Source organism: Aythya marila (assembly GCF_965140915.1).
Source record: "Aythya marila genome assembly, chromosome: 2".
Taxonomy (NCBI): domain Eukaryota; kingdom Metazoa; phylum Chordata; class Aves; order Anseriformes; family Anatidae; genus Aythya; species Aythya marila.
Window position 1 is genome coordinate 32,403,264 of NC_139043.1, and position 18,888 is coordinate 32,422,151.

Consider the following 18,888-nt stretch of genomic DNA (forward strand, 5'->3'; position numbering starts at 1 on the left):
TAGAACTAACAGGCATGCAATAAAAACATCTATTACATAAATTGTTAATCCATAAAAAATGTGTTTCTGGGACCATTGGTATTTATTTAACGTACAATTACTGTCTAATTTAATCTAAATTAAATGCCTTCTTAAGACATGTAATTTAAAGTCTTACTGAGCTTCCTTCTCTGGAATTAAAAGTAAGAAATCAGCAGCTAATGTCTGGAGGCCAGGTCTTTACCATTTAAATTCAGGTATCTTAGCACTAACATTCATAATTTCAGCCATTCGGAAAATGTTTTTCATAAGAATATATTTGGCTTTAAAATCTCCCTTTTCCCCTCACTCAGGGCCACATCTTGCCAACTAAATCAAGCCTCTGACTTAATCCAAATGAAGTTTTGATTGAATAAAAGGTACAGAATTAAGACCTGAGAATAAAATGTCTTTTCTTATCACATAAGACAAGTTTTGCAAAATGTTCTAGCTCCTGCCAGTGCTGGAAGGGTAAATTATCATTTGACTCCTGTATGGATGTATTTATTTAGGACACGTAGCCTGATGACTCATGAAGTTATGTAAAAACTGATCCAGTTAATTTTAGATGCTATTGTTGGAAGAATATCAATGAAAATTAATCAAATAGTCGCGAAGGAACCACAGGGATGGAGCGCAGAACACTGGTGGGTAGACTTTTGGCAGCAATCATCGCAACAGTTTTAATGAGAGGAAAACACATTCTCAAGTAAATTAGAGAGTAATGACATGATTAAATGGTAAATAATAGTTAAATACATGCTTGGAGGTCTAGGATAGAGACTGTGGAGTTTTTGTGTTTTGGGTGTATTCCTCTCAAGGCTGCTCTGAATAGCCAAAGGAGCTCACCAGAACTCTGCCTGTAATTTAGGGTCGGATTGTAGCTTTTAAGATGCTGAAGCTGAAAGAGCTGTTGGGGCCCTGCTGCAGCAGGAGCCTCACTGAGGCTTTCTCCATAACCCCTGAGCCTCGCCAGCCTTTTGGTTGTTGACGTGTCCTCGTTTTTCCAGGAGCCGCCTCCCCTGAGCAAAGGCCAGCGTCATGGCTCTGCTCAGCTCAGGCTTCTGTCACCCATGCGGGAGACATCTGCTCTCCTTATGTGCAGCAAGGGAGAGGGAAGGGGTCTGTCTTCTTCTGAGGCAGGTATAGACCCCATTAGGTAGGTGTTTGCACATTCAGTGGTGGGCAAACTGAATTGTATATATGATTGTTTCTGCAAATGAGGAGTGCTGCAATGTCAGCTGGGGTGGGCCCCTCTATACAGACCTCTCCCTGTCTACTAAGAAAAGGGGAAAGGATCACATTCACAAGTTGTCTTCCTTCTCAAGTGTTTCTCCCAGAATGTGAGGCTGTATGTACAAACTCTGATTTGTTAGCTTTACCTCATCTACCTGTACTACACAACAAAGTTTTGTGATTGAAGGGGACTGGCATGGGTCAAAGGTGTTTTACTTGCTCTTTACCACTTTTGGGTTGTCAGGGTAAGCATACCCCGAAAGCAAAACTAGAAAATTGAAATACTTCCTGGTTCTCTTTTTATAGGTTTTAATGTATTTTATTGGTTTTCAATAAGTCTAGGTAGAATATTGGTGCTCCAGCCACTTTGGTCAAATGAAGCAGAAGTGTCACCAATCATTCCTTGCTGTTTGCAAAACTAGAGGGAACACGAGGGGAGGCTGTCTGTTACAAAAGGAAATAAATAAATAAATAAAAACACAACCAACAAAAACAGAACTCAGTGCTAAACTGGGACATCAGACAGTCCACTAAAAGCTGACTTACTTGATTAAATGGTAATTCAAGTGAGCAGCACACTGTGTCCTCCAACAACAGCCTGGCAGCTTGTTCATTAGTATAATACAGCATTAATTTTCTCTCTTTCTGCCTTCCCACAATAGAACATGTTATAACATGAGGCTGAGTATTGTATTTCCTCCAGTAATAACACTGGAGGAGGGGAAAGGGTATAATTGAAGAATACTTGTTATGTTTTTGTTTTAAAAATTTGTATTTTCACTTCAAAGGTCAGTAGATAACAGCTCATATACTGTGTAATTCTCTAATGCATAACAATGCCCAATAACACAAACATTCAAGTTGTCCACTAGAAAGTAAAATTCATGATGTGCAATCTGCAGTAAAATAATTTAGTTATGCTACTCAAAGTTTATGAGTACATGTCTGTTAATGCATTATTTGAATGCAATATGGTACTTAGATGATAGATGCAGTTTGTAACCATGATTAGAGTGTTGGCTGCTGCCACAATTACACAGATTCAGGGAACATAGAAGAAAAGTGAACAGCAAATCAGGGTCTTGGAAAATTGTATCAAGTTGGTAAATAAGAACTCAGAAAGTAAAACATTAATAGCATTATTTCTCAAAGGTTATCATAAATTTGGCACATTAGTAAATTTGTTAGTAGTGTAAAGTATCCAGATATTTTAAAATATTTTTTCTGGCTTTTTTTTTTTATTCTTCTGTATATAATACACACAACTGCATTGTTCCAAGAGGATCTTGCAGCATCTTCTCCTCTTCATATTTAGGTAGTATCTTATAATTTTTTCAGTTTTAATCTGCTCTTCATTTTTTGCTTAGGTGTATAGTTTTTCATACATGCTACTTTTTTGTCAGCAAAATGCAAACCAAATGGTGAGTGAGATTTTCAGAAATAGTTCATATAGAACATTCAGAATAGTGATTTATTGCTGTTTCTTGTGTAAATCAGAGGTTTTTCACTGTATTTACAAGGATCATAGCAAGTCAATATTAAGTGCTTTTGCAAATTCTATCTTGGATGAATAAATATATGCAAAGGAAACAGGAATTTTTAATATTTAAATTATAAAAAACATACCTGAAAATAAATGTTGGCACAAAACCTTACAATTTTCTGGTGCACTGCAAGAGCATAACTGTAAAAAAAAAAAAAAAAACTTGCTATTTCTCTGAAGTACAATATCATTAAGTACATTTACAGTAAGATTTGAAAAATACCCCTGTATGTATATTTTCTCACTTATTGACTGAAACGATTGGAAATACTATATATATTTTTAAAATAATGTGACATTTGTACTGATGCTCATGGACACAAATAACTGTGGGTGCTCCTAAGGCTATTTCAAACCCTGAGTGGTAGGTGTCTGTCATTAAGACAGTACTCAGATTGTAAATGGCCCAAAGGCAGCCATGTGGACAAATTGCAGCCTCAAAGAAGGGATGCCCATTTCAGGCTGGACTGAAAATTAAGTGCTGGTGTTTTAACATGACTTTCCACTTTATATCTGAACCTTCATATGTTTTTATAAAATTTCACTAATCTGTAATTCTTATGCATTAGAGTAAACCCGTACACTTTAGAATGTGGCAAATCCAAACTGAAATGCCAGCATTAAAGCCAGCATTACAGCTGGCACCTTTGTCAGCAGGCAGAGTAGACGGGCCAAGAATTTCTGCTGATTTCTAGAAATACATGTGAATTGGAAGAGCTGGGATAGATACTGCATGTTTGTCTTATTTCGTTTTTGCCTGAAAGTTGTTCAGTGGGGTGTTAAATATGTGCCTAGTCTCCTTATATCAGGGGAGATGACTACTTCTTTTCATGGTGCTTGTTACTATTTTCTTCTTGTTTTCCTTAATTATTTGGCATGAACTATAGTCCATCTTAAAACTATTACTTGACTGGGATTCCTTTCTTTCCATTTTGTTACTGCTGTGCTCCAGGGGATTTCCTTGAGGAAGCTAATATCTTTCCTAGGTTGCTGCAGTGACACAGGATCCAAGTTTCTTTGTTAAGACTTTCCATAACTCATTCAGTCTCAGGCACCATTGGTATTGTTGACTAAAGTTATTTCCTCCCTTCCTAGGAAGACACCTTTACTGTCTTGGGGTATTTATACTGAAGAAAAGACCCCATCAGGTTGATTTGGTTTGGCAACATTTTTTTTTTATTAATTTTTTTTATTATTTTTTTTTGTTACTGTGATTTGCGTTGGGAAAGATACTTTCTATGTGGCTCATTGCATATATCCCCACTCAACCAGTAATGATTATTATAGCATTGATACTAGGAAAAATATTAGGAAAGCAAGAAGTCAATGGCTTTTTTGACTCTCAATATCTCAAATGGCTATGAGATATATTTTGTATGGTTGTCTAAAAGAAGAAAAAGCCATTGAGATGGTCTTTACATTTATTGCCACACATAATCCAGAAAATTATGGTGTGGCTGCAGCAGCATTTAGTCACATAATATTTTCAAAATGTGCAGGGAAAATAGGGAAGATCTTTCCGTTTTTCACAGAAGCTGTAATGTGAGGATGACAGTGCTAAGAAGTGCTGTTGGATTTCTCACAGAGCCTAGGAATGGGTTGTAGCGTTTGTAGATGTGGGGAGTCTGTGCCTGTTCATACTTCATTTCCTTTAAATGCTGTATGTACGACTCACTTTATGCTGCTGGCACTCTCTTGTTATGAATCTGAAGATCACATGTGTAACATGCAGACAGAAATAAATCCTGTAGGTAAAAGAAAGTAGAAATTGGCTAAAGATCAAAGGTTATCCTCATTCCACTCCTTCCTTCACTTTTATTATCCTGTCTAAATTCAGTCTTTTGTAGAGAGGCTTTGTTTTTTTTCATGAAGAAAGGTTGAGCTTAAATGAGAGTTTAAGATTTTATTTGTTTTTCAACCCTGTATGTAATTTGAACCATGGTGTAGTTACTTTGCTAGAATCAAAACCACAGTTCTTAGAGGGTACAGAAGATTGTGGAGCGGTTTAAGGAAACAATATTTCACCCTAAGTGTTCTGTGATCAGCTATAGATTAAGTGACAAGTAGATCTTTCTCTTTTTTTTTTTTTTTTTTCTTTTTATTCTTCTCTTTCATTTTTTCTTTTTTGTTCTTGTTCCTTTCCCTTTTTTCCTCTTTTATTTCTTCTTTTTCTTTTTCTTTTTCTTTTTCTTTTTCTTTTTCTTTTTCTTTTTCTTTTTCTTTTTCTTTTTCTTTTTCTTTTTCTTTTTCTTTTTCTTTTTCTTCCTTTTCCTTTTCCTTTTTTTTTCTTTTTCCTTCTCTTTCTCTTTTTGCCAGAATAACTAAACTAAATCTGGTATCATTAAAGTTCCTGTTCTAAAAACAGTTGTCTTCATGCTTAACAGAGTCCTAAGATGTAAATTGAACTAATTGTGCATTTATTGTTTGCCAGATCAAGCCTTAAGTTTGTCCTGTAAAATTTATTTGGAAAATATGCTTGTAATTTTTTGTATTTTTGAATATGTGGTCACCTTCTTCACTAGAACATGAAAAAAAGGTGGTGATTTTCCTGTCTTTAAAGAACCCCAGACTTTAGCAGGTATTTTCAAAGTGCTTTATTTAAGACTATGAAATGCACTGGAATGAGTTGTGATGGCCATCAGTAGAGCAACTAAATCAGGCCAAGTAGAACAGTTAAGAACATGTGATGGGTATTTAACTTCAGTAGTTTCAAAGCTTTATTTATCATTTCTCACTTAAAGGAGTGAGTAACAAAAACAAACAACAGCTGTTCTGGGAAACCAACACAAAACTTGAAATATCTCTTCTCTGCAAATTAACATTTGTTCATGTAATTTGTTTTGTTGTTAAAAGTCAAATAAATTATTTTTACTTGAATTGCAGATGAAAACTTTGTGGCAATATTTTTGTAGTTATAGATCACCATTGAAAATGGAGTACCATCATTTTTGACTGTGATGCAGAATTGCTTAGAACATTGTGGAGCAGTAGCAAGCAACACTGGTAGAGATATGCTGGGCAGTTTCATCTTATACCAAAACTTTGAATCAAAAAAGTGATCCAGTTGTTAGTGTTGTTTCCAAAAACACTTACAAAATGGAGCTAAGATATGACATGTTTCCACTATTTTTCACTCCACAACTTAAAGACCAAATACAAAGAAGCAAGCTGTAAACAAAAAATTCATTATCTCATTTGAAAAATACAATTATTTTTAACTATAATGTAATAGCTTAACTACAAAAGTTATTTGTCATATCAATGACATGACTGAACAGGGTCACGTTATCTAAATCTAAATAACATGGTTACTTGTTATTTAACTTGTTACTTGTTACATTGATGTGCAAATGAGACGAGAATCCGGAGTGACAATGGGTTAATGATGTTACAAAGGGAGAGACAACTTCATGTTTCAACTAATCTCCAGCTATTAAGGATCAGCATGAGGGACATTATCTCACATCTGTCTCATACAAAATTCCATATACCTAACTCCAAAGCATCTGGTGTGGGCCATAGTCAGAAACAGGATACTGGACTAAATATATCCCATGCACCCTGTGCAATATCTTTGAGCTTTCTACATTCTTACACAGCAGATGTGAAATATGCCAGTAATATCTGTTCTGCTTTAATTATTTTCACTACTGTATTTTAATAATAGGTTTTGGTCACCTAACCAAGCAATTGCTGAAGTTAGCGGATGGCCGTGTTGTTCTGGCACTGGAGGGAGGACATGACCTTACTGCCATCTGTGATGCATCTGAAGCCTGCATAAACGCCCTTTTAGGAAATGAGGTAAAACATAAATCATAATAGGTGGAGAGAATGATCCAAGTTTGCTGAAACTCCTATCTTTGATTTTCTTTTAGTAACAAAGGCAACAGACCTTTTTTCTTTGGGTATAAAAAACATGCATTTTGAACACATCTCAGATGAGCTAAAAGCATGCTTTGGTTTGGATAAATATCTCTAAATAATATTATTATATAAATCATTCAGTGTTTTCCTAAGTTATTCCCAGTTCTGAGTGAGATTTAATACTTCAAAATTTGCATATGGTGATGTACTAAATAACAGGCTTGACTAACTGGTAGACATGAGCATATCATTTATTAGGATCAGACCTTCCAGCCAGTTATCATGGGAAAAAAAAAAGAAAAAAAAGAAAAAAAAGAAAAAAAAAAAAAAAAAAAAAAAGGGCTTTTTCAAGGTATCTGATAATCTTAAAGATTGGATATTGCAATGACTTTTTTTTTCAGTATTTTGACACTGCTTCTACTGGTGAATAGAAGAAAAAAAAAATAAATCAGAGGTTCTTGAAATTGAAAAACATTAATAAAAAAGTGTCCAAGACTTCAAAAAAAAAAAATCAGGTTAGAAATGAAGATTCATGTTGGTCTGTATGCAGTTTAAATGGAATGTCCAATTTTCCCATATCAAACACTGTATATATTATGAAAAAAGTTTTGAGAGTGGACTGACAGCCTAACTAAACATGAGTACATATTAGTTATGTAAACAAGAACTAGATAATCACTTGTCTGTGAAAATTGATTCTGTTGTATAGAAAATATCTTTTCTCCTATAAATACAGTGAGAAGGAAGATAAGCTTGCTGAAGGTGCAGACAAAGTCATTTATGAAAGGACTGAAGTTTTTACCATAAACTGTGAATTTTGTGAGATCTTGTTATAAAGTTCAGTGTGTTACCATTTCTCCCCAGGGGAAATGGTAATAGCTAAATAATTTCACCAATCAAGTGTGTTAGTGCTAAATTGCAAGCTAGTCTGTTCATTCCCTTCTACTTAAGTCTTCATACCTATGAGAATAATGTGAAGTAAATGTATCCTCTGATGGAAATTGGATAGAAGGCTTTACTAAATGTTCTTTTTAACCTTTGCTTTTTATCTTTATGACCCATCAATAAAAAAAATGCTTATTGTTTATTACATTATACATAGAATGAATCTAGTGATAGCTTTCTCAACAGTATTCTCAGAAATATCCAGAAGTAGACATGTCCATACGAAAAAAAAAATAATCTTTCATCTGGGCTTTATCTTCTGTTACCTTTGACAAGACCCATAAGAAGCGTATTCCAGTCTTGTGATGTGTACTATTGAAACTGATGCTCAGCTCAGTGCTAGTCCTTTTATTTAGATGCTGAAATATGAAAACCTAGCTTGAAGCATTTGACAATCTTAGTGAATGCAGTGTTACCTTCCCAGTGAGTGTTTTCCAGGGCATTCGAAATACTCATTCGTATTCTGTTGTGAATTTCCCTGTGGCAGTATCTTACGATGTCAGGGGCTTTTTGTAGCTCTTCTAAACCCACTCTCTGAAATTTGCACCTTTATGGGACTAATGCTAATAATACAATGCTGATGATACGATGTATCTTACTCTGTAGATGCCTGGGTCCCTCTATCCAGTTATGACCATTTGGTGGTGCTACCCATTTATGCAAAATGCTTTGTTTTGTTTTAACACTATATCACACCCAACTACCATTTCTGCTGTTACTGACCAGCCATTATCTAATACTGACTGTGAGAAAAAGGAATGGGATAAGTGGACTGAAATTAGAAACTTTCTTCCGTTTTCTTTTAGAGTAAGCAGGGACTTGGAAATTAGATAATTTATGAATCTGTTTGCAAAATATAGCAAAGCAAATTTTAAGAGAGACAAAAATGTAGTAACAGATTGAAGACAAACATAAGCACACTGCCATTTATAATCCACTTATAAAAGAACATGATCATTAATAACTTGAAACATCTCATGCAATAAGCATTATTCTCATGTGCTCTTACTCACAGCTGCGTCCTCAGGGACATGCATTAAATAGTCTGGTGCAGCAGAATTTCAAAGAGAAAATACGCTGTGGCTGCTGAGAAGACAAAAATACTCCAGAGGGGATGTCATTACCAGTACTACCATAAGAAACTGATGTTTGCTTAAAAGAATAAGTAAAGGTGTTGCCGAGGAGCAGACATTAATGAGGAAGTCTGATACCGAGTTAGCAGTTAGAAGTCAGCACGTCTGTTGACGTATACAGATTTATGGCAATCTACACCACATGGCCTATAGCATGTACACTGCTTGATTTCAGCATACTATTCATGAACTTGCACAGCAAACTACAAGTGTATTCCTGCCAAAGGCAGGAAAAAAATGTTTTTCTTCTAATAACCAATTATTGTAATTTGAGGATGAATTCTTCCTTGAATGCAATTCTTTACAGGTGATTAATAGGATAATTATAACTTATTATCTGCCCTTCACGTTTACAAATAATGGTGTATTCTAGTTTTAAAATGTTGGCAAGATGAACTTCAGTTTTTAAACACTACATATGTAATTGAACTCAAATTGAAAAGGTTGGGAAAGTCCTCTGTAAGGTAATCTGCAGTTTGTCAAATGTATTTATTCATGTGCTGAGGATTAGAATTCATAAACATTTTGCAGTTTTTGAAAGCTTTTTTTTGTTGTTGTTGTTTCTGGCCAGGACTTGTCAATACAAGAATCTGTGGCTTCATATGTTCTATTACCAGCAGAATAACATACCAAAAATAATAATAATAATTGTAAGAATTGTTAAACTAGTAGCAACTTCTAGCTTTCATGCGAGCTTTGCATTAAGAAGGAAAACAGTTTGACACCCAAAATAGACATACTTTGTTCTTAGTTATATGTAGCCTATAGGTCAGAGATCTATTTAGCAAGATAACTTTTTACTCATCTCTTAACAAATGCAAGTGGAGTCACTACAAAAAGAATACACTATCAAGTTAATCTTCTTTAAATAATTTGAGCATGGCACAGGAAATTCCTGCATGCAGTTGTTGATTTTGAAGACTAACCAAAAAAACTATTAAAAAGTCTCTTTTTCTTGGAAGAGCTCAGAATTTAAATGAGCTTTCAGTCCCATCTATGTGTGGTGAATACTTCTGAACTTCTCTGCAGAAGTCTTTTTGAACAGCAATTTCAAAATTGAACAGAAAGCCACGTAGGATTATAACTGTTTTTTTTTTACTGATTGGAGGTACTTATATTGGTAATTGTTTATTTCTAAACCTCAATACTATTCCCTAAACATAGGCACCCAGTCCCTTTTCAGATGCTGTAGGGGTACCTAGGACATTTGCAAGGACTGGTTGAAGTAACATAGAATGTAGAGGAGACCCACACCTGTTCTCTGTGGTACCATAAGATCAGGCAGAACACCCCATAATATCTGAAATGGCTCCATTTAGTTTGGTTGTGTTTGGACAGCTCATTACCCACTTAAATAATGAGAAAAATAAAATAGAAAATATAGAGATAAATGCAAAGATAACTTTTATAAAGACAAATTTATTCATTAGAAATTATATATATATATTTAAATAAAGATCTGGAGATCTCAGGTTTGTGGTCCTTATATCCATGTACAAATTTCCATGTCTCATTGAGAAAAATCTGTTTGACCATTTGCAGAGCTAATTAGGAGCACTGTAGGTTATCTTCTTGGAAGGAAATCTTCCCAAGAGGTGGGAAGAGATTAAGCAGCTGGATTCTTTTGAAATCCAAAATAAAAACATGGAAATTCTTCTGGAAGGTAAAACGCAGGGTAAGCATAAGTTGCTTTAAAATGTCCCTGAGATTTCTGAACACGATTTAAAAACTTCTCCATTAAATGAGCATCTGTCAAAACAAAGGACATGCTAGATTCAGATAATTAGAAAATAGACATTTCTTTTAAGCCTAAACTTATTCTGAGTTACAGTCTTGTGCTTAAAGTTCAGATCTCTTATTTATTAAGACAATCTTTAATCTTTAAACAGTTCTGCAGGTTTTCACAGATAGGTTATATAATTTCAAGTACTTATCTTTAAAGCATATATATACATATCAAGTAAGAAATCAATTAAATGTATTTGTATTTTATTCCAAGAAATATGTCAAAACGGGTTTCAATATTCAGATTTTCCCCCAGATCTATCCCTTTTCGTGACATGTGGTAAGGCTGCTGCAAATGTGCAAAGATAGGTTGTTTTCTTTCCTCTACATTACTTTTGAAGAGGCACTACTGTGATTTGAAAAGCCCTCCGGGATAAGCTCTCCTTGAGTTCAGTATTCTGAATCCTGCAGCTTATTTCCAGCATAACTACATTAACTTTGGGGGTTCTTTGGCAGCTAGAGAGAATGAGGAAGGATTCCTCCAAGCACAAAGGTCTTCAGGTCAAAACGTAATGATTTAGTTCTTCCTTCATCTCATCCCATGACAAGAAGCCAGGCGAGGCATTTCCATGGGACACAGAAGTCAGTCTAACATCCTGGGCCCTCTGATCTGTCTACAGGTTTGGGCAAAGACTCTTAAGCTCTACAGGGTACAGCGTTTTTTTTTCTGTGGTCTATAACAAGTGATAATTGGTCACAGATGGGGTCATATTCTCCTCTGCACAGAGGAAATGGTAAAGTGCAGTCCACAGTGTGCTCTGCCCAGCGGGACCCTGCAACAAAGGCACACAGGGGAGGCATGTCTGCTCTCATTGACTGTGGCGGCCAAGGCTGAATTTGGCCCCGAGTGCAAAAACATTTTTAAGTGACTAAATTTAACATCTTCTAGTAAATATTCTTCTGGCTTGAATTTCAGTCTGAAGCAGAATTGACAAAACATTGTGATTGGTTGACTCCCAAGCATGCTTAAAATCTTATACTGCACAATTTTCTTGCAGAGTGTGAAGTATGTGCTTCTTTCTTGCAATCTGTTGAGCTGGCATTTAGGAGGGGATGGTAATTTAAGTGGAAAGCTTGTACTCTGCAGCTTTCCTGCTGATGATGAAAAGTTGGCATTTTCCCCTTTGTGGAATTCAGTGTGAATCTGGGGCTGCTTGCCAGCTAGGCAACAAGCTCTGCCAAGAGGGCCTGGACTGTGTTAAAAAGGGGTTATTTGCCAGAACAGGTAAGCATTTCTCTCTCCAAAATGGAAATATTCATGTAAGTGAATATGGTCTGAGATCAGTTTAAAATTGCATGGTAAACTTGGTCACAATCTTACATCCTTATTCTTAATCTAATTCTAACACTAGAAAATAATTAACACTGAGTCTAAGCCACCTGCCAACTGCTGCTTGCATAAGCATGGAGCTCAGAAATTGGCCCAAAAATAGAAAATTAGATGGGAAAGGAAAGTGGAGCAAGGTACATGCCAGAGGTCAGCATGGTGGCATCAAAGTCCACAAAAAGAGCAGTACTACTCAGGAAGCCATTTGGCTAGGGAGCAGAATATTCCTAGTTCAAATGTACATATTTCCAAGGCAAGGCATGCCTTAGTTTTCGGGAACAGGTAGTTGCTAATAACCCTTCAGGCTTCTGAACCTATTTCCTAGGGAAAACTGTCATTTATGTACAACACTGTAACAATGGATCACAAAAATACCTCCCTAAAGTGTTTTTATATAAAATCAGAAAGTGCAGAAACTTTGAGAAGATCACTAATATAAGAATGTAGAGGCCAAGAGGACCTGTGAGATATTTGAGCTTAGTCCTCTGTAATCATGGCAAGACTTAGAACAACAAAGCCCAATCTTTGTGCTGGTATGCTTCTCGCACAGTAAACATGGGAAAGGAAGGTTGTAGCACTTCCCTCTGCAGCCTAGGCATCCCTGTGAATCTTGCTTGCCTTCTTCCCTTCCTCTCTGCCTGTCAGGACTCTCCATGCTCCTTACCACGCTGCAACAATCTTCCCTGAAGCTAATCTTCGTGCTTTAAAACATGACAGGGCTAAGACTATGCAGATGCAGCTAGATAGTCCCGCTCAGTACAGACTGCTGTAGTTTCAGATTCTCCCCACATTCCCAAGGATCGTTTCAGATCACCTCCTGGGTGAATGCAATTTCAATCTTTATTTCCATTTTCAAATATCTGTTGATATGCCTCTGGCAGACTTTGGTGACCCAAGTGATTTTTGCCCATTTAGATTGTTTTTCCTACTTTGAAAATGATTAGCAAATACAGTTTCTACTTTCATCTGCTGCTTTGGGCACAAAAGCCTGATTCAGCCATGTAAAAGCTTTGAAAATATGACCCTTTGTGTCTGGTCCAATCTGTCTCTCCAGTGGTTTGGTTATTTCTGCACTGACTTGAGCTGTTCTTCTCTGAAAGATTTCTTTCCTAACAATATATTTCCAGTGCTCTTTTCAGCTTCCATTCTGCTAGCCTCCAGATTTAATAGACTTCATGATCTGAATGCCAGTAAGTGTAGGAGGGAAGGTGATGGTGCCATATATGCCAGGTGTAGAGTAATTGCTTTTGTTCACTGTTGGGTCTAACTGTTGATATTTTCCAGGGTCACTGCTATGTCTGTACAGTTCTATCCAACCAGTGAATAGCTGCCAACAGAAATTGGACTTTCAAATGCAGACAGTCTCATTTCAAAGTGTATAGAAATAGCTGCCATAAGCCACTGGCTTTATTTCTACAGTGTTTTTGTAGCAGTACTGCATTTGGACTGAACAGGATATGTGATATAATAAACTTACTTCTGGAACCTGATGTTTCCCTGATATGGAAGAGGATCCAAGTCCTGTCCAGTTATCCTTAAGGTTAGGAGGCAGAATAGCTGTGGAGAAGAAGATGAGTTTTGAATATGACAGGAAAGTGTTGTGGAAAAAGAAGTTAAGCAAATGATCAAACAAAACTATTATACTCACATCACCTACAGATCTGTTAGTAGAGCTAATAGATAGGATAATGATTTTAATAATAATTGTTGGAAATTTGACCCTTTTTCATCTTGTCTTTAGTGATTCATCAGTGTATTCTGATTTCTGAAAACAGATTTGCCATTTCTAAATATTGGTCTGATATGTCCAGATACTCAAATGCATTCTACATGTTAAACAATTTACTTCTGTACTGATGAACAGAGGTGTAATTGATATATTAAGAAAAATCAAGACAATTTTTTGGATCCTGAAAGGATCTGTGAGGAAGGCAAAAAAAAAAAATCTTTTTAATAGGAAATATCTTTTATCTATGTCTACATTGCTTGCTCCTAGCTTGCTATTTAGTACAAGAGAATTTAGTAAGAGAATTTAGTACAATTCTTTCTGCAGAAAGAATCTCAAGGTGCTCAAAGAGAAAAGCAAGACACAGCTTTGAAATCTTTCATTTTGGCCATTTTGGACCTCGTACTCCAGCACTGTTTGTACTTTTACAGCCTGGAACTATTATTTCCTTTCTAGGGAGCGAATTGATCATCAAGACCTTAGGAATTAGGAAATTGTCAAAATAGAACCCTAAGCTACTCTTTAATTCCTCTTCCGTGTTCCTATACCCAGTACAACCAAACAGAACTTCAAGACTTTTTCCTTTTCTGGGCCAAATGATAGATTGCTTTAAAAGAAGCTAGCAAGTGATAAAAGCAAGTGCTATTTACCTACATAACTCAAGATATGGATTATAAGAAAACGGTCTTTATTCTAAAATCTGTGAAGCTTGAGCTGTTGGTGGACATTTTAATAAATGCTGAATTTAATAAATCCTGAAGCTTTACTTCAGGAACCTGCAAGTACTCAAATAGAGTAATCTATGGAGATCATGAAGTGTAAATGTTTCTGTAAATTTGATTTTTATTGTAATTGATCTCTTGGTTCTAATCCATGATACCTATTAGATAGCAACAATCTTCCTTTGCAGTCTGGCCGCCTAAGTAACTGAGTAGAGCTGGGACCAAGTCAGGTTCTACCAGCACTTCTCTGCATACTTGCTCACTGTGCAGAATGGAGTGATTTATGCTATTTGAAAACAAAACATAATGCTATTGTTTCTAGCCACAAGGAAATCTTCCAGCTGCAATCCCATATGGGATTCTAAGGAAATAATGACATGAACAGGCCTATTCATTTTAGTACTGAGACACCAAAAGTCTGGTGATATTTGCTATGTCTTTATCACTGACAGACATTCACTGCTGATCATACTGGTAGGATCCAAGAAGTTCTGGGATTTGTAGCTGAGCTTACTTAAAATAGCACCACTAAGGGGATATCTACAATGCAGTTGCTTCTTACTTTGTGTGCTTGGATCAAAGCTGTTTTTATCTAGTTGGTGGGTAGCAATGCAGCAGTAGCAACGCTGAGGACAATATGTGATGGCTACCGAAGTATTTACTTCACAGGGGAAGCTGCTTGGGTGGGCTTCACTTGACCTAGTTTAAAGTAGGCCCAGGCATGCTTAATAAGGGAGATTTGTCTGCAGTACAGATGTCTCCTATCAATGATGGTTGAACTTCCTTAGCTTTAGAGAAGAGAAATTGATGTTGATATTACTCTTGTTCACCTTGACATGGTTGGCACTCCTGACTCTGCAGAAAGCACACCTCCACCACCAGCAGCCTGTGTGGGGAAGTGGTAAAGTTGGCTGGTCTCTAAACACAGTTTAAGGAAAACTTAGTTTGAAGATTTAGCACAAAAAGGGGCATTTAGCCCAAACTATGCTTTACCCTTTTTCTAGGAGAAAATATATGGATATAAACCACAAGTAGATAAATTTCAAAATACAGTTGTTTTTCACTTGGTTGTTATCCCCATGAATTGATAGGTTATAGTAATTTTGGATGATAATAGTAATTTCTGATGATAATAATAGTAAATACTATCATATGTTTATCTTTTGCAAATCTGAAATCCAAATTAGGACTAATCCACGTCCTATGAGCAGAAGAAAAGTACAGTATGTCCCCATGTACTGAAGTACCAGAGTAAAATGGAAAAATACTGTTACCTCCAGATCATAAATGGGGATTTAAAATGAGTGGGCAATTGTCACGGAAAATAAGTGTTAAAAAGGTGGCTATATCAAAAGTGTCCAGGGACACTTTTTAAAATATTTAGGTACCTAATTTTCCTCCATGGGAAGTGGTGAAGGTTGGCTCATATTCATTGCAGGGAATAAATAATTATGTGTAGTATCTCAACACATAGTTCTGCTAATTTATTATGATGCAGACCTGTGCAAAGAATACACAATTTAAACTGGCTAATTAAAATGCAGTTGGTTCTAAAAAAAAAACTTAGAGAACTTTTACTGCTGATCTGCATAAACATTTTTATATCCTACTTTGTTTGAAATTAATCCAGAGCTAGTAAAAACAGCTGTTTTATGTTTTTCTTCTAAAAATCTTAAAATGTGTAAGATGGTTAGATGCAATAACACCAGAAAAATGAAGATAATAGAGTGCACACTTCAGTTCCAGTGTGGCTTCAGTAAGGTTTTATTTGGAGTACCCAGCTGCGTATACAGACGCAGTGGAATTTGGTTTGTGAGGAACCTACAAAAATTACACAAATAACTAGCATTTTTTTAATGAATAATACACAGACATGCACCTGCTTCAGAGACTCGATAGATTAGTCTTGCAGCCAATAGAAAAGCCCCTTGGAATTCAATTACATGGCTGAAAAACAGAAAACAAAATCATGGCTATACTTTCAGAACTCTAACCAGCAAAATGTTAGCAGTTCCTGGGCTGAGCTTTTCCTGAGGATTAGATTGTTTCAGTTTGTTTTACTTCCCTGTGTCTTATTGAAAATTTATATTATTCTATTCTATTCTTGCAGCTGGAGCCTCTCCCGGAAGATATTGTGCACCAAATCCCCAATAAGAATGCAATAGCTTCTTTAAAAAAGACCACTGAAATTCAAAGTATGTTCCTCAGTTTGGGTTGTTGGGTTTGGGGTATTTCTTTACTATTAATTAATGTCATAGAAATTAAACTGTGTTTCACAGAAAACAACAGGCAAGCTTTTTATGTATAAACCCAGATGCTGTGTCTAGTATGTGTATATGTATATATATACACACTTTTGTTTCTTTGCCATCTCTTTGTTTGTACTATGTATTTATCTCTGAAGAATTAAGCCACTTTAATTATTTAGAGCTTTCTGATGCTTGAATATTCCCAAATCTCTCCATTCCAGATTAGTTTAAATGAAATAGGTGTTTCTCAGTGAGGGATATGAATAGACAGGTAAATCAGAACTCTAAAAAATATTTCTTTCAATCTGTGTAGTCCTTTACAAGATACTCACTTTAAGGTGTAGAAGAATGTGAAATAAAATGTAAAAGCTCAAATTGGCACTGATCCCTGGAACAATGGTGACAAATATGTTGTGATTTTATCCTATTTCTAGTGCAGGCAATACTTTGCTTCATTTGTGTGCCTTGCTTCCAATCCTTTATTAACCAGATGCTTTGAGGCTTTTGCTCTGCCCTCACAGAAGATTTTTCACTTTGCCATCAGTTGCCTTAATACATCTAAGCAGACCTCCCTTCATTTCTCTAATCTTCTGCTCTGTGCCATTTTACCAAGGCAGCAGGAGCTTCCTGACTTCTACTGTTTGCTGGCTCCTTAACAAAAACAAATGGATAACAAATGTTTTTATTATGTTAGGCTAATCACAAATAATTGGGAGTCACCTCTATAAAATAAAAGCAGCTTTTAAAAGGGACATCATGCATTATCCACTGATAATGCAGTACTTTTCAATCTGACGTTAGAGATGATGAAAATTTATTGTAGATGTATAATTCATCCTTCATATCTAGTAGTTACCAGATATGTATGTTCTCTAAGTAAATCAGCTGTATATGATACATTTCAGTATGTTATTTTTAGTATATGTACATACATACATGTATACATATATACATACATGTATATGTACATACATTTGTACATACAGTGGTATGTCCTAGGGTAGCTTATGAGGTAGTGCCTTTCTTAAAGTTCTCCGTTAATGTGGGAGTCAGCAATGTAAGGAAATTTAAATCCTGTGCAAGATAGTATTGATTTACAAATGATAATAAGGACTAAAAGTTACACACAAGGAACCAGAGAGCTTAAAGACAGCAGGAAAGAATATCTAAATCTGTTTAGAATTTAATGTATGTGTTAAATGCAATACATGTTTAAATGTAATACAGGTACTTAATGAAAAATGAATCTGAAACAGACAAAAAATGGAGAGGAAAAAATAAATAATATTGGATCTAGAAAGGCATAGTGTTTTACCAGCAATGCTTACACATCAATGATGGCCATTTAGAGAGAAGGAAGAGACTTAGGAACAAGGGTATGTTGTGTGTCCCAAAACACAGTCCAGAGCTCAGCAGAATGGCTTAATTTTGCTTGTTCAGAGCAAACTTTGGTTTGAGCAGACCCAGTACAGTCATGGAAGTCCAACAAACTTCTGAAACCTATGCCAGGCTGCTGAGGATTCGGAGTTGTTTGTACATAATATTTTTGTTTGTCTGTTTGATTTTTGGTCTTATTTGTTTGTTTGTTTGTTTCCCAGCTATTACCTAAAAAGTTATGTATGCATCATTTTGTCTGGAAAGAGGCTGAGTATTAGAAAGGAATGTGTGTGGATGAAGGAAAGGAATATTGAGGAAGTTTAGTGAGTTTTATGCAGGATGCATAATTAGATGGAATTGAGAGAAGCAAGTGCATGTTGAATGTTACATAGTTATGCAGACTGAAAGTGGTGGAGGTGGAGGAACACCTACAAAGATGTTGAGAAAGCCTGCTTTTTCTAGATGACTGCATGTGTCTTGGGCCTATTTCTGTGAGCTAACATTGATAATGAATATTAGCAATATTTTAGACAAAAAAAAAGTCCCTCCTTTGTGTTTTTATATATATATATATATATATATTTATATTGAAGATGCAATACTTAGACAATGAAAGGAAACTTTTTTTTTTTTGTAAGTGGAATGGAATTTGTATAAATGTTTTGTTTGTGACAGTGATCTAAAGCTCTTTTGGAAATGTAATACTTTTGGAAGTGGTAGTTCCCACACCCTTGTAACATGGTATTTCTAAATAATCCTGTTCATTAGCTTTAATACAACCCCCAAAACAAATTTTTCAAGCAAGTCATGGTACACCATATCCAAAGCTATTGGTGAAAGGCAATTACAAATGCTTGTAACCAGGACAGAATCATTCACTTTTATTATTTCCTGGTTACAAACAGTGCTCCCACAAATCTTTGAGGGGGACTTAAGCACATATTCATGCTGAAAGCCAAAGCA

General features: G+C 35.8%; 1 protein-coding gene across 1 annotated transcript in view; it reads left to right on the forward strand.

Moving 5' to 3' along the window:
* HDAC9 (histone deacetylase 9) overlaps nt 1-18,888 on the forward strand; it is a gene marked incomplete at its 3' end in the record, with an annotated part of 402,701 nt that overhangs the window by 371,358 nt on the left and 12,455 nt on the right. Inside the window, 2 exon segments of the mRNA XM_082754738.1 lie at nt 6,465-6,598; nt 16,410-16,494. Of these exon segments, the coding sequence (XP_082610864.1) occupies nt 6,465-6,598; nt 16,410-16,494 (219 nt within the window).